This window comes from Ambystoma mexicanum, chromosome 8 (assembly GCF_040938575.1).
Source record: "Ambystoma mexicanum isolate Mex_15411 chromosome 8, UKY_AmexF1_1, whole genome shotgun sequence".
Lineage (NCBI taxonomy): Eukaryota > Metazoa > Chordata > Amphibia > Caudata > Ambystomatidae > Ambystoma > Ambystoma mexicanum.
The window spans coordinates 905,738,200-905,754,288 of NC_090929.1; the positions used below are offsets into that span (position 1 = coordinate 905,738,200).

General features: G+C 45.8%; 1 protein-coding gene across 5 annotated transcripts in view; it reads left to right on the plus strand.

Annotated features, from left to right (window-relative positions):
- Window positions 1-16,089, plus strand: part of PARG (poly(ADP-ribose) glycohydrolase) — a 2,316,516-nt gene that overhangs the window by 1,644,865 nt on the left and 655,562 nt on the right. For all 5 annotated transcript variants that reach the window (XM_069610798.1, XM_069610799.1, XM_069610802.1 and 2 more), the window contains one exon: window positions 11,240-11,315. In XM_069610798.1, coding sequence (XP_069466899.1) covers window positions 11,240-11,315 — 76 coding nt within the window. The remainder of the gene's footprint in view (window positions 1-11,239; window positions 11,316-16,089) is intronic.

Genomic DNA, 16,089 nt, shown 5'->3' on the forward strand with positions numbered 1-16,089 from the left:
CCCTTACAGTTGTGATTGTAATGAGTATTCACTCTCCCTGGTCTCCTGTTCAGTTCTTAGGGTTAATGTCACCAGGGTTTTTGTTAGTTGAGGATCAACTTCCTATTCTTCTAACCTGGTGTGTCACGTCCTTTCGCAGCTTCTACTCCCTCTGTTCGTCTTGGATGGTTATCTGTTATCTTGTGTACCGTTTTTCCCGATCCTATCGTGGCAGAATGGTTTTAACATTGTTGCGAGGACCCTTGGTCCACCATGAACCTCCTGTGGTCGTGCCACCAGTCACTGGCTCTTTTTCTTGGCTTGGATGCCATGTGTCCAGTTTCACTTCCCCCTGGCTTCCTTGCTACTGACTGTAGCATGCCTGTCACCTCTCGGTCTTTCACGACTGTAGGACGCTGCATGTCTCGCTTTTGCTTCTCAGTAGAGTAGTCGGTGTTTTCTCTTTTAAAACGGTCATGCTCTTCCTCTGTTTCCCCAGGCTTCTCCCCTTTTTGGACTGATTTAGCAGTGGGGCTTCCCCTGCACAAGTCTTGGTTCCTTTTTCTCTTTCTCTTGTGGATTCTCTTCTCCTCCATACGTCTTCATCTCAGTGAAATGGAGCTTAGAAGGAGGTTTTCTATTTCATGTTGCAGTATCACATTTTATCATAGTATCACATATTGGTGTTCTCTTCACAGATATTGCCATCAGAAAAGTTTGAAGATATTTTTTGGAAGGTCCTCTAGGGAGTTCCTCCTGGGAATGGGAGTCCTTGTCCCCAAATGTGGAGTCACTCCCAGTGAGGTCGCACTTGCCTCTACCCCTAGGGAGGTTATTGCTGAGCGGGTTCACCCTCGGGGACAAGGGACGCATTACTGCAATTCATCACAACTCTCATTGTTGGAGATGTAAGAGAGAGGTGGGAACTTACTTGCACATGTGGTGCACTTGTGATAGGTTTTATGCGTTCTGGGGGCGTGTGACAGGAACAATTTCCAAACTCACTGACAATGCCTTTTTGGGATACTTCCCCACAAAAGGTTTACTTCAGTTCTGTTTGTCTGGACTGGTGGTAGGTGTTACCTGACGGATGGGTAGAATGGCAGTTGTACGTCGTAATGAGCATGTGTAATTTGTATTAGGTTCTCCATATGGATGACCTGTGGGCGGGGAGAACAGGTTGGAGTGCCATGGGTTAAATCTTTTCTGAAATGTGAGATGTGGTGCTTATTTTTTGTGTGATCTGTTCGAACTATTGTATAAGTGTATATTATGGGTCTGCTGGTTGGAATGTTTGAGTGCCGCTATGCCAAAGAGGTTGGGGTGAAATGAAATGAAATGATATTTTATTTATATCGCACTCGTACACAAGTGTTTCAGATGTTTATATAATTGACCTGTTTATCCTTGATGGCTAATGGTTTCCGATGGCTGGGGTATTGTACTCGAGTCGAGAGGGATATGGAAACCTGGACATGTTTTGCTTTTTGTCTTTGTGAGATGTTCTTTTTATTGTGGTATTGTGCTTCCAAATAATAAACATGTTTAAAAAAAAAAAAAAAGAATGAGCAAAAGGGCAATGGAAAGTAAAGCTTAAGACTTTGCTTACCTCCACAAAGTCAGGTCAGGCATCTAAACAAAGCAAAAAGAAAGGGTGTTTCATAGAAGCCTATTGGAGGAAAGGAGCAACATGAAAATATTTCCTAGTACCAGTGTTTGGGTCCATAATGTGAGCGATTAATTTACTCAGGCCAGGGGAATATCCAGTACAGATTAACATATCTACTTTTTCCCGCCCTTGAAAGAGGAATTTCATGGGAAAAATATTTCTTGCATTTACACCTTTGAAAGCAGCAAGGGTACAAATTCACTTGTACAAAGATTAGATTGCCGCTTTGGGTGCTTTCATCGATGTAAGGTAGTGTGGTGGTTAGGATGAAGGAGTCGGACACTCTTGGGGCATTTCTCCTACTTTTATTAAAATAATAAAGCAAATGCCTGTCTTTTTGCTATATGTGTATTCCCTGCCTTTCAAAACTAACTAAGGGGCTCGTCAGGATGTCAAATTTAAAATGTCCACTATCCACAAGCTAAATGTACCTGACTCTACTACCAACTATAACAACAAAAAATGTCTCTTTTAACTCTTTTCGTTGCTTCCCTTAAGCCATCTATATCTCTTTGACTTCTCTTCAGGGTGTGCTTGATTTACATTTGTATCAACTGTACCAAAGTCACTTTCCCGATAGCTGTTCACGCAGGTGATCGCCTTTTATTGTTCCTCATCTCAATGATAAGCTTTTGTAACTCCTGTGAGAGGCTCGGGGGTTTAATGTTCCATACTTGATGAGATCTCTCAGGCTTATCTGGGATTTTTTTAATAGACTTCTGGCAATACCCAGTCCTCCTTCTGATTATTTTACTCCTCCTCCATTTGAGCCCTCTGTCCTTTATCATATTTTGGGCATGGATGTGACACCTCCACCCTTGTGTTCTCTCTACTGTCCTGGGTCTCTGGTTTCTTGTTTCTAGATATTTTCGCGATACATCATCTTTCTCACTTTCTCTCATTAAAGGTTTTCTACTTTTGTTCTCATATGCTATTGATATCTTTTTCTTACCTTCTCAAAGCAGACTTCTGGCTTCTACAAGCTTTAGTCTTTAAATTATGATTAGACTTTGTAGGTATTTTACACCAAACACCCTTTGGCTTTTTCAGTGTTCCAAACTTAATATAACAGTCTTCATAACTTTTATCACTTTTCATAACTCCCCCGATGGCTTCCCCCTTCCGAAAATCTCCCTGGTATCTTTCTTCGGTGTGGTTTACTATCTGGGGCTAGGTGCTTCCTCCGGTTTCTTTTTTCTCTGCATCGGTTATCAGCTCCGTCCTATTCTCTGTGTCTGTGTGCAGGGTCTGGTTCAGCAACCACTCGCTGACGGGAGGTTCCAGCACTCCCGCTTGTGCTGGTGTCAGCATAGTTCGGCTTAGTGCTGCGGGCAACCTGTCACTACAGTGCTTCTGTGGTCACGCCACTAGCTTGGAGGGTCCTCCGTTCAAACAACATTCACCTGTTGGTGGTTTAGCCAGGTCTCCAGCTTCTTTCTCCTCTTGGCGTTCCCTGCTTCTGCGATTGCATCAGCTCTGCTGCTTGACGCTGCTCTTCCCCTCCAAGACGTTGCAAGCTTGCAAGGCTTCCCGTGTGTATGGATCTCTCTTCCTCCTCCTGATCCACTCATCTTCCTTACAGGTTTTCTGTTAAAGGCACAGTCCTCTTTGCTTCTGGATCCGTAACGAAGCCAGCACTGCCTCAAGGTAAAGGAACAAAGGCTATTTTATTCCTTGTCTGTAGCTGGTCCCATATATGCAGATTAGATAGGTTAAATAGGGGTTTTCTTGTGGGAATGAGAGTCCTTGTCCCCTAGCGGGGGCGTCACTCCCAGTGACGTCACACTTGCCCAGACCCCTAGGGATAGTCTTGAGGAGCAGGCTCACCTCCCAAGCCAAGGAGGAGAAATTGAGTCAAGGCTACCTCGCCTTTCAAGCGCTGGGCGGATGTCAAAATCTATCTAGAGTCTAGTGGAAGAACATTAGATTACACTAGTGGAACACAGTGTGTTTAGAAACATAACAGTTTTATTCTGATAAAAATACTGACTAAAATCAAAACAAACATATGACAAATTGGCACAGTCTAGCGTAGTACATAAGTGCGTGACAGAAAGACAATGCATGACATTTGTATGTGAACATGAAACCAATTCTGGGTATTTCACGATGCAAAATGCATTTTTAAGATGTTTTTTAAGTCACAGCTAAGTGCATGACTCAAAGGAGGTGGCACTCACCTGGGGAATAGGGGGCGAATCCTCTTGATTCATCAGAGTAGATGTTTTAGGTCACACTTGTAGAGAATAATCAGCTTACCACTCACTTGAAAAGTATTGCGAGAGCTGGATCTTTCTCTGTAACTGTGACTTTTAGAATGACAGCCTGGAAATCCTGCCTTAAAAAGAGGTCACATACAAAGCAACCAAATTAATTCATAATATTCTTCTCTCCTATATGGCATTAGTAATTAAACCATGGGGGTGTGGCTAGGCAGCATGCCATGCGATCGTGCCTGCCGTGAGCTCCGGGATAGTGTGCCCGATCCCATGGTATCCGGCTTAGCAATGCAGCTCGTTCCTTCAAATATGACCCCCAATGGCTTCCCTGAATGAGGAGCTGCTCCAGCAATCGAAACAGCAGTGTGAGAAGCTGCAGACGTACATTTTTCTTCCCCCGCCACAGCAGCGCCCACACCTCTAAGATGGCGGCCGTGCGCCCGAGCTGGAGAAGTTGAGTCTCCTTGATATGTGAAGGAGATGACCCAACGGTGGAGAGTCCCCCAGCCAGCCCAGCTGACCTGCCTGACAACCCTGGCCCCCGGTGCGGGCCTTGAATTGAAGAGGGGAAGAGGAGACCAATTCCCGCTTACAGCGGGAGCCTAAGGGACGTAATAGCAGCGGCCTTGCCCGGCAACAGAGGTGAAGAGCAGGAGCTGGCAGGCAAACACGCAGAGCAGCCTGGGGGGTGGCAGCTGAACAGCCCGCTCTCATCGGATCCAGTGCCTCCGATCCCGGCCGGGAGGGATGGCAGCGTTGGGACCCGAGGTGGAGCTGCCTGATGGCGGAGAGAGCGGGAAGAATACCTGGATCCGGAGCGGGTAACCAGAGTCTGTCTCCTCCCCTCTCATCCTCCCTTTGAAGTTAACGAGGCTGCAAAGCGGGCCCGGAGCCCGCCGACATACATCACTCTGTGCCTCTCCTGCCCCCACCATATATTGGAGGTCGGCGTGGGACCTGGGAGATGGAGAAGTGGCCCCTGTGATGCACGCAAAAGAACGGCCATTAACTAGCTGTTTTCAGACACCATTCCTATAACAATATCGCAGAGAGTACAAAGGCACATCTGGCACATGTACAAAGGTATATGAGCAGGACTGCACCTCTATCACATAGGAAGCCGTTGCTAGAGAGCCCAGTCCCCCGATGCCAGTGTCATTATCCCCAGCTCAGTCCTGACAAAAGCCCTCCTGCCTGGATTGGGGTGGGCTCCCCCCGTCAACTGAGCAGACTATTCTTGCCTCGTCTCCCTCTTGCAGTGCTGGGGACTGTGCCACTTTGAGGGCCCTTTGGGGATCTGCCTAGGACTTGACACAATGCAGCTACGGGGGCACCTCTGGTCTTCGAGGGGATACATACAAAGACCCCCCCCAACAATGCCCAAGACAGCAGGGAAAGGCAAAACGAACATAATTACTGCTTTTTAACACATCAAGCATCTGCAGACCCACGAATGCAGGCAGTAAGAGCTGACATCCACTCGCCCCCAGCAACCCTTTCCCCTCCGGACCCCACTCTCTCAAAAAGGGTCCTCGAAGACATGCTTAGGGGATTCAAACAGCTAGAGATAAACATTCTAAGGACTCCCTGGCACAGTCGATTGCGGACCTGAATACACACCTGGTGGTCCTGGAAGCCAGAGTTAATGACCTGGAAAACGCAACATGCGAACAAGCACATGATTGCGCAGGGCTCACGAAGAGAGTGGATATCATCGAGGAACACCTTGAGGACGTCTGGCCGAAACAGGCCGATCTGGAAACAGGTCGAGAAGGAATAATGTCCGTCTACGGGGAGTCCTGCGACAAGTCTCAGACCAAGAACTCCCAGACTACATAAGAGTACTTTTTAAGTCTTTGCTGGTCCTTCCATATTCGGAGTAGCTGGTCTTGGATAGGTCTACTCCTGCACCCAACAGAGATGAAACCTGCTACTGGACGTTCTATCCCATGTGCACTTCTTCCATCAAAAGGAAGAAATTATGGCATTGGCTAGAAGTTCAGAGCCGGAGAAATTGCGGGGGACATCCCTCACATTATTCCAAGACCTTTCGCCCTATACTCTAGCAAGCCGCAGACACCTGAAAAAGGTGACTGCATGACTTCATGCCAGGAAGGTCCACTATCGCTGGGGGTTTACATGCAAGTTGATCTTCGACTTACTCAACCGACAATACATCATTAACTCAGAGGAGGAAGCTAAGGACTTAATGGTTGAAGCAAACAATGATGCCACCCCAGAAGCCGGAGAGCCGGATAACTCATATCCGGACCCTACGCCAAAGGACAAAAGAAGGAGACGCAAGGGATGGCCTTCCTTGGGGACGACCACACGCTTGGACCCGGGGACCACGGAGCCCACCTGAAAGATCTATGTGTCCCTGGAGGCTACACATACCCTCGAACAATGCTGTTAAGAAGGGAACTGGCCGACGGAATAGGTCCGAGGGGCGGGCCGCGCACCTGTGAAATAAAGTTACTGAGGGAAGTTCACTAACTTAAGAGCCACATTCAAATCTGCACCCATCGCTCTGGACTCCCTATTATCAGAAGCTGAAGGAATGAGGCATGACATCGATCTGGCGCCCTGAACGGATTACACCCATTACTGTTGACATGTTATTGTTGGTTAAGATTGGGAAAGCTCAGAAAAGCTCTTCTGATATCTTTATTATTTTTTGTTCTAACTTTATAAAGTTTAATTTGTACCATAACACAATGCCTAGTAGATTGACACTCATCTATGCTGATACAATGTAATCATTGGCTATTTCAGAAAACCCTCAGGCCGATCTCTCTGACATTCCACTTCTTGCTCCCCTGTTGGCACAGTTACACAGCGCTTGAACGTGCGGGCGCAATGGCGGGGGGACCCAGGGGTCAAACCTCTCTTGGGGGGACAACCATCTGCAGCTCTATACAACTACCTGAGCGATCTCAGGATGGCGACCACTGACGTTAATTGTCTTACCCTGAATGTTCAGGGTCTAAATTCCCCCCTGAAACATAAGGCACTTTTGCATAGAATGGCCACCCTCAACTCCTCGCTTCTGTTTCTTCAAAAGACCCACCTCTTGCCCTCAGACAAATTCTGCCTCAATAACAAACTGTACCCACAAGGCTTTGTACTTCCAGTGGCCTGAAGAAACGGGGGGTTGCCATCCTGGTACATAAGGGTACCCCTCTGAAAATGCTGAAAGTCTTGCGTGACGGAAAGGGGAGATATGTCATGTTGGTGGCAATGCTTCTTGGGTGAAAGGTGACCTTGGTTTCGTTGTATGCTCCTAACGTCCACCAGGAGCTATTCTTTGCCTCATTATCTAAGATGTTATAGCGCTCATCAAGCTGCCGCGCAAACACTCACTCATAGAGACTTGCCGCTTCTTCCACCAAGAGGAACGCGACTATACCATCTTCTCGGCTGTACATAAGGTGTTTTCCAGATTGGACATGTTTCTCATTTCCGATACTCTCATCCCATAGACAGTCGTTACCAAGATTCTCCCAAAAGCCTTGTCAGACCACGCCCCAGTAATGCTCACAATATCCCCTCTCCACGCATCCCCCCCACCCAAGCCACCCCGGCGACTGAACGAGTTTCTGCTGGAAGACCCCTTAATTCGCTCCCATATCTCCAAGGCTATAAAGCTTTACTTTAGTGAGAATGACACCAGTGAGGTGGGATATGATACTGTGTGGGACGCCGGGAAGGCGATTATTCTGAGCCATATTATAGATCAAGCAGCAGTGCGAAGGAAGGTCAGGAAGCAGTTTTAGACCCAGTTAGAGGTAGAGGTCCAAAGAAAAGAGGTGTTACACAGGGAGAAAGAATCTCAGCGCTCCCTCCAAGACCTGCATATAGCACGGAAAGCTTTAGAAGCACATCACATGGGGCGGGCAGCACACTCTCTAATGCTTACAAAGCAATATTTCTACACGAGTGGGGGAACAAGGCCAGTAAGCTACTGGTGGCAAAACTGAAAAACAAGCCAGACGTAACCATATAGAAAGCTTACAAGATGCTTATGGGGGGTGTGTGTCCTCAGAGGAAGGTAAACTCCGAATCATAGAAGACTTCTTCAGGGAACACACCTCCCCTCACCAGACTGACCTGCAAGCTACTCAAGAATGTATACTTAACGGGCACCTACCTCAGATTGCCCAGGCACATCAGTACCCTTTGAAAGAGCCCATTTCCGACCAAGAAGTCGAACTTGCAATTCGATCCCTCCCCCTCGGGTATGCCCTGGGCTACGATAGTTTTACAAATAAATTCTATAAAGCCTTTAGCTCGGAATTGATTCCTCACCTAACCAAACTCTTTAATTCCTCTTGGTTCTCTGGGTCTGTCACGCAATCCATGGCAGAATCTGCCACTACACTGATTCTGAAGCCAGGCAAAGACCCCACGGAATGTACGTCTTATCGCCCTAATGCATTGCTTAACAAAGACGCAAAACTCTTCAGCAAAATAATAGCACAACGTCTTTGCGACGTCCTCCCGACACTAACTGATAAGGACCAGACAGGCTTTATCCAAAACCGCTCAGCACACAACAATATTCAACATGCCATCAACCTGGTACCCCTGGCGCCGCAAATCCCGGTTAAGTTATCGCTACTATCCCTAGACGCCCAAAGAGCCTTCGATAACATGTCTTGGGATTACCTGAAACTAGTCCTAAGGGGATTCGGCTTTGGTCCGCGGTTCTCCAAGTTAATTCTCTCAAATTTCCAAATCCTGTCTACCTGTGTCAAGGTTAACTCGCAATGGTCCCCCCCTATAGCTCTGGGAAAAGATACTAGACAGGGTTGCCCCCTATCCTCTCTGGTATTCGCTTTGGCAATGGAGCCTCTAGCCCAGAGGATCTGCCGCCATCCAAATATCCAGGGCTTCGAATACAGGGGTCAATGCCATAAAGTTGCGCTATATGCAGACGATGTGCTCTGTTTTTTAAGTAATGCGCTTAGTTCTCTCCCAACCCTAATGGATTTATTAACTCAATTTACAGCAGTCTCAGGATTTGCGGTAAATCCAGCGAAATCTGTAGGCATGGGCCTGACGGAATCCCCATCTGCCCTGGCAACTCTTCAGGGAGCATTCCCATTTCGCTGGTTGACTAGGGACATCCCCTACCTGGGAATATGGCTGACCTTACATACCCCAGGTTATCGAAGGCTAATATCTCTGATCTCTTGAAAGAAGCCAAGGAATGGCTTCAACGATGGGACTCCCAGGAAATTTCATAGTTTGGACGCATCAGTGCAGTCAAGATGACTCTCCTTCTGAAGCTTTTGTACACCTTCCACGCTTTACCAGTGATTATTCCGGAACGGGATCTCCTCACTCTACAGAAGGCAGTGGGTCAATTCGTATGTCAGGGCAAAAAACCTTGGAAACCCTGCAAGCTCCTTACAAGAGGGAAAATACTGGGTGGTCTGGGGATCCCCTCGATCTCACGGTACTACAGAGCGGCCCAAATCGCTGCAATGCTGGGCTAGGCGGGAACAATTGAAGCTCCCAAATGGCGAGACATCGAGCAAACCGCAGCCCTCTTTCCCGTGGGTCACTTCCCATTCCTCCCTTGGGAAGCTCGTCGGCAACGAGGCACCATGCTACCTACTACGTTAACAACGCTTCAGAGTTGGGATAAAGCTTGTGCGCAGAGAGGATTCAAATCGAGCCTGGGTCCACTCTCGCCTATCAGCCATAATCCGGCCTTCACACCAGGCCTTCAGGCTAGATCGTTTCGGCTCTGGACGTCAGACAAAGCCCTGAGACTGCGAGACCTATACGAGGACCGAGAACCCCTGACTTTTGTAAAATGTAAAGAGAAATTTAAGCTGCCTGAATGTGAACGATTCTGATACATACAGCTCCACCACTGGCTGACCAACACAGTCATATGACAAGCAGCCTTCAGAGTCCCAACGGGAATAGAACTCCAAGTCCTTGAAGGACAACAGACCCACAGATTGGCCACATGTTATAGGCTCCTGGAAAGTACCTTGTTGGAAGAGAAACTCCCCCATATGATTGCATGGGAAAGGGAATTGAGTTTGGAGATCTTCGGGAAGTCCTGGCAGAAGATATGGATCAAAGCCCAGAAAAGCTCCTGCTGCACCACTGTAAAGGAGGGAGCCCTTAAAATATGTTTCTGTTGGTATTTATCCCCAGAGCGACTGCACGTGATGAATTCTGCCTACCCTGATACATGTTGACCTGGGTGTGTGGAGAGGGGCGACTTAGCTCATATGTGTTACCACTGCCCGGTCATGCTATTATTCTGGTTGGAGGTTCACTCCAAAATTAAAGAAGTCACTGGCGCCTTACTCCCCATGGAGCCACGGGTCATACTACTGGGGGATGTCCCGGATGACAAATCATTCCCGATGACGGGTACCAGAGCCGAATTGATCTCTCAATTGCTTACAGCAGCTCGAATTACTCAAGCACGCTTCTGGAAAGATGTAAATGGACCCCACACGTCCTACTGGTGGGTGAAGGTTTGGGAATTGTTGGGGATGGAGAAGCTCACAACAACGGCAGAGGGGAAGATGCCTAAGTTCTCAAGTATATGGGGGCCATTTTTGGACTATGTGGTTTGACAAAGAGCAGATGTTTTTTCAGCCGCTACTTCTGAAACACCTTGTGAAACCATGACGGTTGGCACTGTTATCTCCTTTTCCTCTTTTATTTTTTTTTCCTCGCCTCCTTTCACTCTCTTCTCTTCTAATCCTTAACTTACATCTATCGATCGAATAGCTGCATAAAGCATAACAGTTATGTTTATGAAAATGAGATTTCGATGTCATGATGTTTTTCAATGGATTACTGAATTAAGTGATATGTACCTCATGTTAATCGAGATTTCAATAAAAAATATATGTTAAAACAAAAAATGAATTAAACCATGCAAGGTTTCCAAGGGGATCTACACTATTTGGAAACAAATATATCACTTGTCCCGAGCTCACCATTATATCTGCTAGAAAATGTGTCCACTCACCCATTTTTATTAGATAATAATATTGATGCTTGTGGTTTGACCTTGATGTTCCAATATATTATATCAAGCTATTGTAAGACTTCAAGTGACTAATATGAATAGTTGTCTCCAGAAGGGTTGCCTCTTCTCAATTGTGGTCAATCGTTGGCTTGATACTCCCTATGGATGCAAGTAGCTTGTTTCAGTGGTCAGGGTGAACAGTGAAGCTTGTGATGGAGACTGCTGGGGATGTTATTGTGTACTCTCCCCTAGTTCTCATAGTCTTTTATGGGAGAACGTAGTAAGATGTACATGTGGATTAGATGTACTGTTGCATAGTGCTAGTAAACTTGCACAAAATTTAAAATGTCTTTCTATCTTTAGGTCACAAAAGAAGCTGACCAAGATACACGTCACGTATGAGGGCACCATTGAAGGCAACGGACATGGTATGCTCCAGGTAGGTCATTGCAAATTCAAAAATGCCATAAGATAAGTATTCGTTCATGTTGTTACTGACATTTTGCAATTGATAACTTCCAAATATGGCAGGTAAAGATCAATAGGCTGGCGCCTAAGTGTTTCGGAGCTTACACTGAACTTAGCCCAATTAGGGGCATGCTCCACTTTATCTATTTGGCAATCACCTATCTGTGCTTTGAAGTAACAATTGTGCTGCCTGCACCATAAAACAGGACTTTTTAGCATCACGTGATAACATCCTACCCATATAAACAGTGCATGATTCAAGTCTAACAGTATGGCTTTTGGGAATTCATGGTTGGGGAATGCATCTATTTGGCAGTAATATTATCAAAGAGTTATACAACCTTGGGAGTTGTGCCTCTTAATTGGAAGCTGAGGGACATTCACAAGACCAATGCTAACTAGTGAGACATTGACTGAGAAAGTAGTTTCCCATAAAATGTGGCGTTTTTTGCCTTAAGGGTTTTTTGCAGAAGAATGTGTAGTTTTTTTTTGTCAAGCATGGTATATTTTCTTGGTCTACACAATACTCTCTTTCTTCCACTAAAGCCCAATTTATTGCAATATAAACTCTGAATAGTAGTTTTTTCAAGTGCCTGGTAGTATTTCAGGATCGCTACAGAGCTGCATTTTATCGCCGAGCTGTGTTTATTATGATCTTCATGTAAAGCCAACTTTTTTGCGAGGTTGCCTACTATATGTAGAGAACACACCAGAGATCCCTGCTAACTCATTACGAGCAGGGAAAACACACTAACATAACATAAACCCTTTTGTGTCTATTAGTTTACTGCACAGTTACACAGCTTTTGTCACCACCATACCAATCTTCCAACACCTACTTTCTCACAGTACAATTATGCATAATGTTACACACATAAATATTGTATGTCATAATATTTCATAAGTACTCCAGAAAGTAAAAATACATGTTGCCTTAATTGCATCCCTAAAAACACTAACCAATACAAATACATCACATTGACAAAAACTACACATAACACGACATGTTCTTTTAAAACATAATATACAATAATATTGCCATCATTGACAGTCTGAGCAGTGCACTTTTACTAATATCCACAATGAGCAAGGTGTTGTTAACAGTGCAGAGATATTAATACTCATGTTGCTCATAGCAGTGAAAAGGTGCATTTAGTAATTTCCAATGTTAAAGTGCTTTCAACAGTGTAAAAAATGCTATGACGGGGAACACTTGTAACAAAGCCAAAGTGCCTTCAACTGTTCCAAATTTCCAAATGTTCTTCAAGCCGTGCCAATTAGTATACATGAAACGACATACATATAATACTTAGTTCATTTGGAACATACACTGGTCCTACTAAGGCAGTTACAACTCGGTTACATTCAATAGAACATCTGATTAAATGAAATTAATGCAGCATTCAAATTCAATTGTCACACCATGAATCTGCATGTTTGGTGTATACTAGTTTCGACGAATAGCCAGAAACATAGATAGGGTAAGGCCTAAGCGGGCAAGGCCCACCCAAAATCTGTAAATGCCCACTCGGGAGCTCTGTGTGGGCATTTATAGGTGTTAATGTCACCGCAGTGAGCCCAACTACATCAGCTTCAGGACCCACTTGTTAGACAATTCTGTCTACGCCTCTGCGAATAGCTGGTCTGAATGCATTTGCCAGTATCATCGTCATCAGGGCCACAAGAGTGTGATCATTCTGTAAAAGGTGAAACAACACTTAAGCCTCTAACTATTTTATATGTAGGGCCTGTTATTAGTAGACATAGATCAATTATGCATTATTTTTTACCCATTTATTCGGTGGGGAGATGATACAAATCTATCTTCATCTTAACATGACTTCATTTAAAACATTGCAACATTAACAAAATATTTGGTTAAGTTGCTAATTTTGTTGAAACTAATTTAATTGTAGGCATTATTCCTTTATTTATATGTAAGTAAGGTTACCGTGACAAATTCAGGGAATTCGTCCCCCCTTCCCAAGGGGGCGCCAACCCCTTTTGGGACTAGGAAGGTGAGCCCGCTCAGCTTAAGACCCCATAGGGGACGCGGCAAGTGGATACCATTAGGGGTAAACCCCCCACCTTTTAGAGGACAGGAAGTCCCTAGAAAGGGATATGAGTCAACCTCCCTATACCCAAGTTTCCAGTACTTCCTTTGTTGGCTACATGGGAGTAAAACTGTCTAATAACTGGAAACATCCTGTAATGAAGGTTGGTGTGGTTTCTGACCCTCTGTGTGTACAGGATCAGCTAAGACTTAAAGATCTGTGGGAAGCCCATCCCCTCAACAGAGGGATAAAGAGCCAATCACTCTTGGAACAAGAGACAAGACATCAGCGGAGCAGCAGACACACAGAGCCCTCCCACTGGGTGGTAGAACAGTAAAAAGACAGCATCAGCCAAGTGTGGCAGACCCAACGGAAGCCAAGCTTGCAGAATGCTGACAAACCTGCCAGAGGAGGAACAGTGAATGCCCGGATAAAAGCACCCATCCGGGCCCAAGCCGCAGAATGCCAGGCTAACTGAGGAACAGACGTCACCTTGCTGCAGCAAGCAAGGGGAAGAGAAGTGCAAGTTCCGACAATAGTGGAGGAACCTGAAGACACTGAAGGACCGGCGAGGATTGCATGGAGCGACCCATCCTCTGGAAGAGTTTTACAAAGGTAGCGGGCGCCCCTCTCTCGCAAAAACAGACATGATAACATGTGCCTTTCACAGATGGGAAATATCCATTTGCATATCAGTCTTTGTCCTGCCCAGGGGCAGTCCAGCACCGAAATACAATGGCAATTCCAATCTGAACGAGAGTACCACCAGCAACCCCATACACGTGTTTCACCCTTGTTGGGGATCATCAGTGAGGTGAAGCTGATGCCTCTCTAAGCACAGTGAGAGGGAGACCACGTCTGGTTGCCCCCAGGAGACCTAGGGTTACCAATCCCAGGTTCCTTAACAAATAGTTTTACAAAGGTAGCGGGCGCCCCTCTCTCGCAAGAACAGACATGATAACCTGTTCAGTGGTTATTAACCACTTGAGAGTTCGCAGCCACTGCTTTTACTCACTGTGCCTTTCACAGATGGGAAATATCCATTTGCATATCAGTCTTTGTCCTGCCCAGGGGCAGTCCAGCACCGAAATACAATGGCAATTCCAATCTGAACGAGAGTACCACCAGCAACCCCATACACGTGTTTCACCCTTGTTGGGGATCATCAGTGAGGTGAAGCTGATGCCTCTCTAAGCACAGTGAGAGGGAGACCACGTCTGGTTGCCCCCAGGAGACCTAGGGTTACCAATCCCAGGTTCCTTAACAAATAGTTTTACAAAGGTAGCGGGCAGAGTGAGTAAAAGCAGTGGCTGCGAACTCTCAAGTGGTTAATAACCACTGAACAGGTTATCATGTCTGTTCTTGCGAGAGAGGGGCGCCCGCTACCTTTGTAAAACTATTTTTTAAGGAACCTGGGATTACCTAATCAGTAATGTGAAGTTCTCCATGTAAATAGATGGAAGGCTTTCATCCCTAGGGTTGAAATGGGAGCCCTGATTCGGGCTTCAGTTAGGGAGGAAGAGGAATCTGAACCTCTTCCTGATCTGTTCTAATACAGCCCTTCAGATGGCTCTACTCAGGGTGTAAAGTTGTCTCCTCAACTGACTCCAACAACAAGGTGAGGTGCAGACTTTGCTTAGGCAGTTTTCCCCCATGTTCTCACTAATCCCACGGCTGACAACTTGGTACCAGCATGACATAGATACTGGAGATAGTGTCCCTAGCAAAGGTTGAACTTTCAGAATGTTAGACAAAGCGAGATCACACATCAAGTCTGAGGTCAACAAGATGTTGGATCTAGGGGTGATAAAGCCCTCTAACACTCCATGGTCCAGCCCATTCTTATTGGTGTCAAAGGCAGATAACACAGATTTGAGGTTCTTCATGGACTATAGAGCTTGTGATGCTGTCACCAAGACAGATCCCATTCCATAAACTGATGCATTTGTGGACAAACTCGGTTCTGCAAAGTGTCTCAGTACCTTTGACCTTATTGCAGGGTATTGGCAAATATCCCTAAAATAAAATGCCAAGAAGAATACAGGATGTTCATTACCCGAGGGACTTTACCAATTCAGGGTAATGTTCTTTGGCTTAAAAACTGCACCTTCCACAGGTTGGTAAACCATATCCTGAATCTGTTAGAGGATTTCTGCCTGGCATATCTTGATGATATTGCAGTTTTCAGCCCTACTTTGGAAGAATCTATGGAACAACTTGGGATTGTGTTGCAGGCTCCTCAGCAGGCCCACTTGACCACAAAGATGACCAAATGCCACATTGAGCAAGGTTCAGTGACCTACCTAGGGAATGAGGTTGCTGTGGCAAAATTCAGCCTCTATCTAGTAATGTACAAGCTGTACCGGACTGGGGTAACTCCCACAACACAAATCCAAGTGAATGCTTTTCTGGGCCTCATTGGGTATTACATGGCAGATTATGGAACCATAGCTGTGACTGTAGTCACCACTCCAAAGAAGCCTAAGAAGGTTACTTGGCCAGTGGAGTGTGAGAAGGTCTTTCAAGGCTTAAAGGGCACCTGATTACCAGAGACCCTTTATTGTACAAATTGATGCCTCTCACACTGGAATTCGAGCAGTCCTCCCTCAGCTGGATGATAAAGGTAGGGAGCAGTCTATATACTTATCGGCCGTCAGTTTAAGGACAATAAATAAATAAGGTGGGCAACAG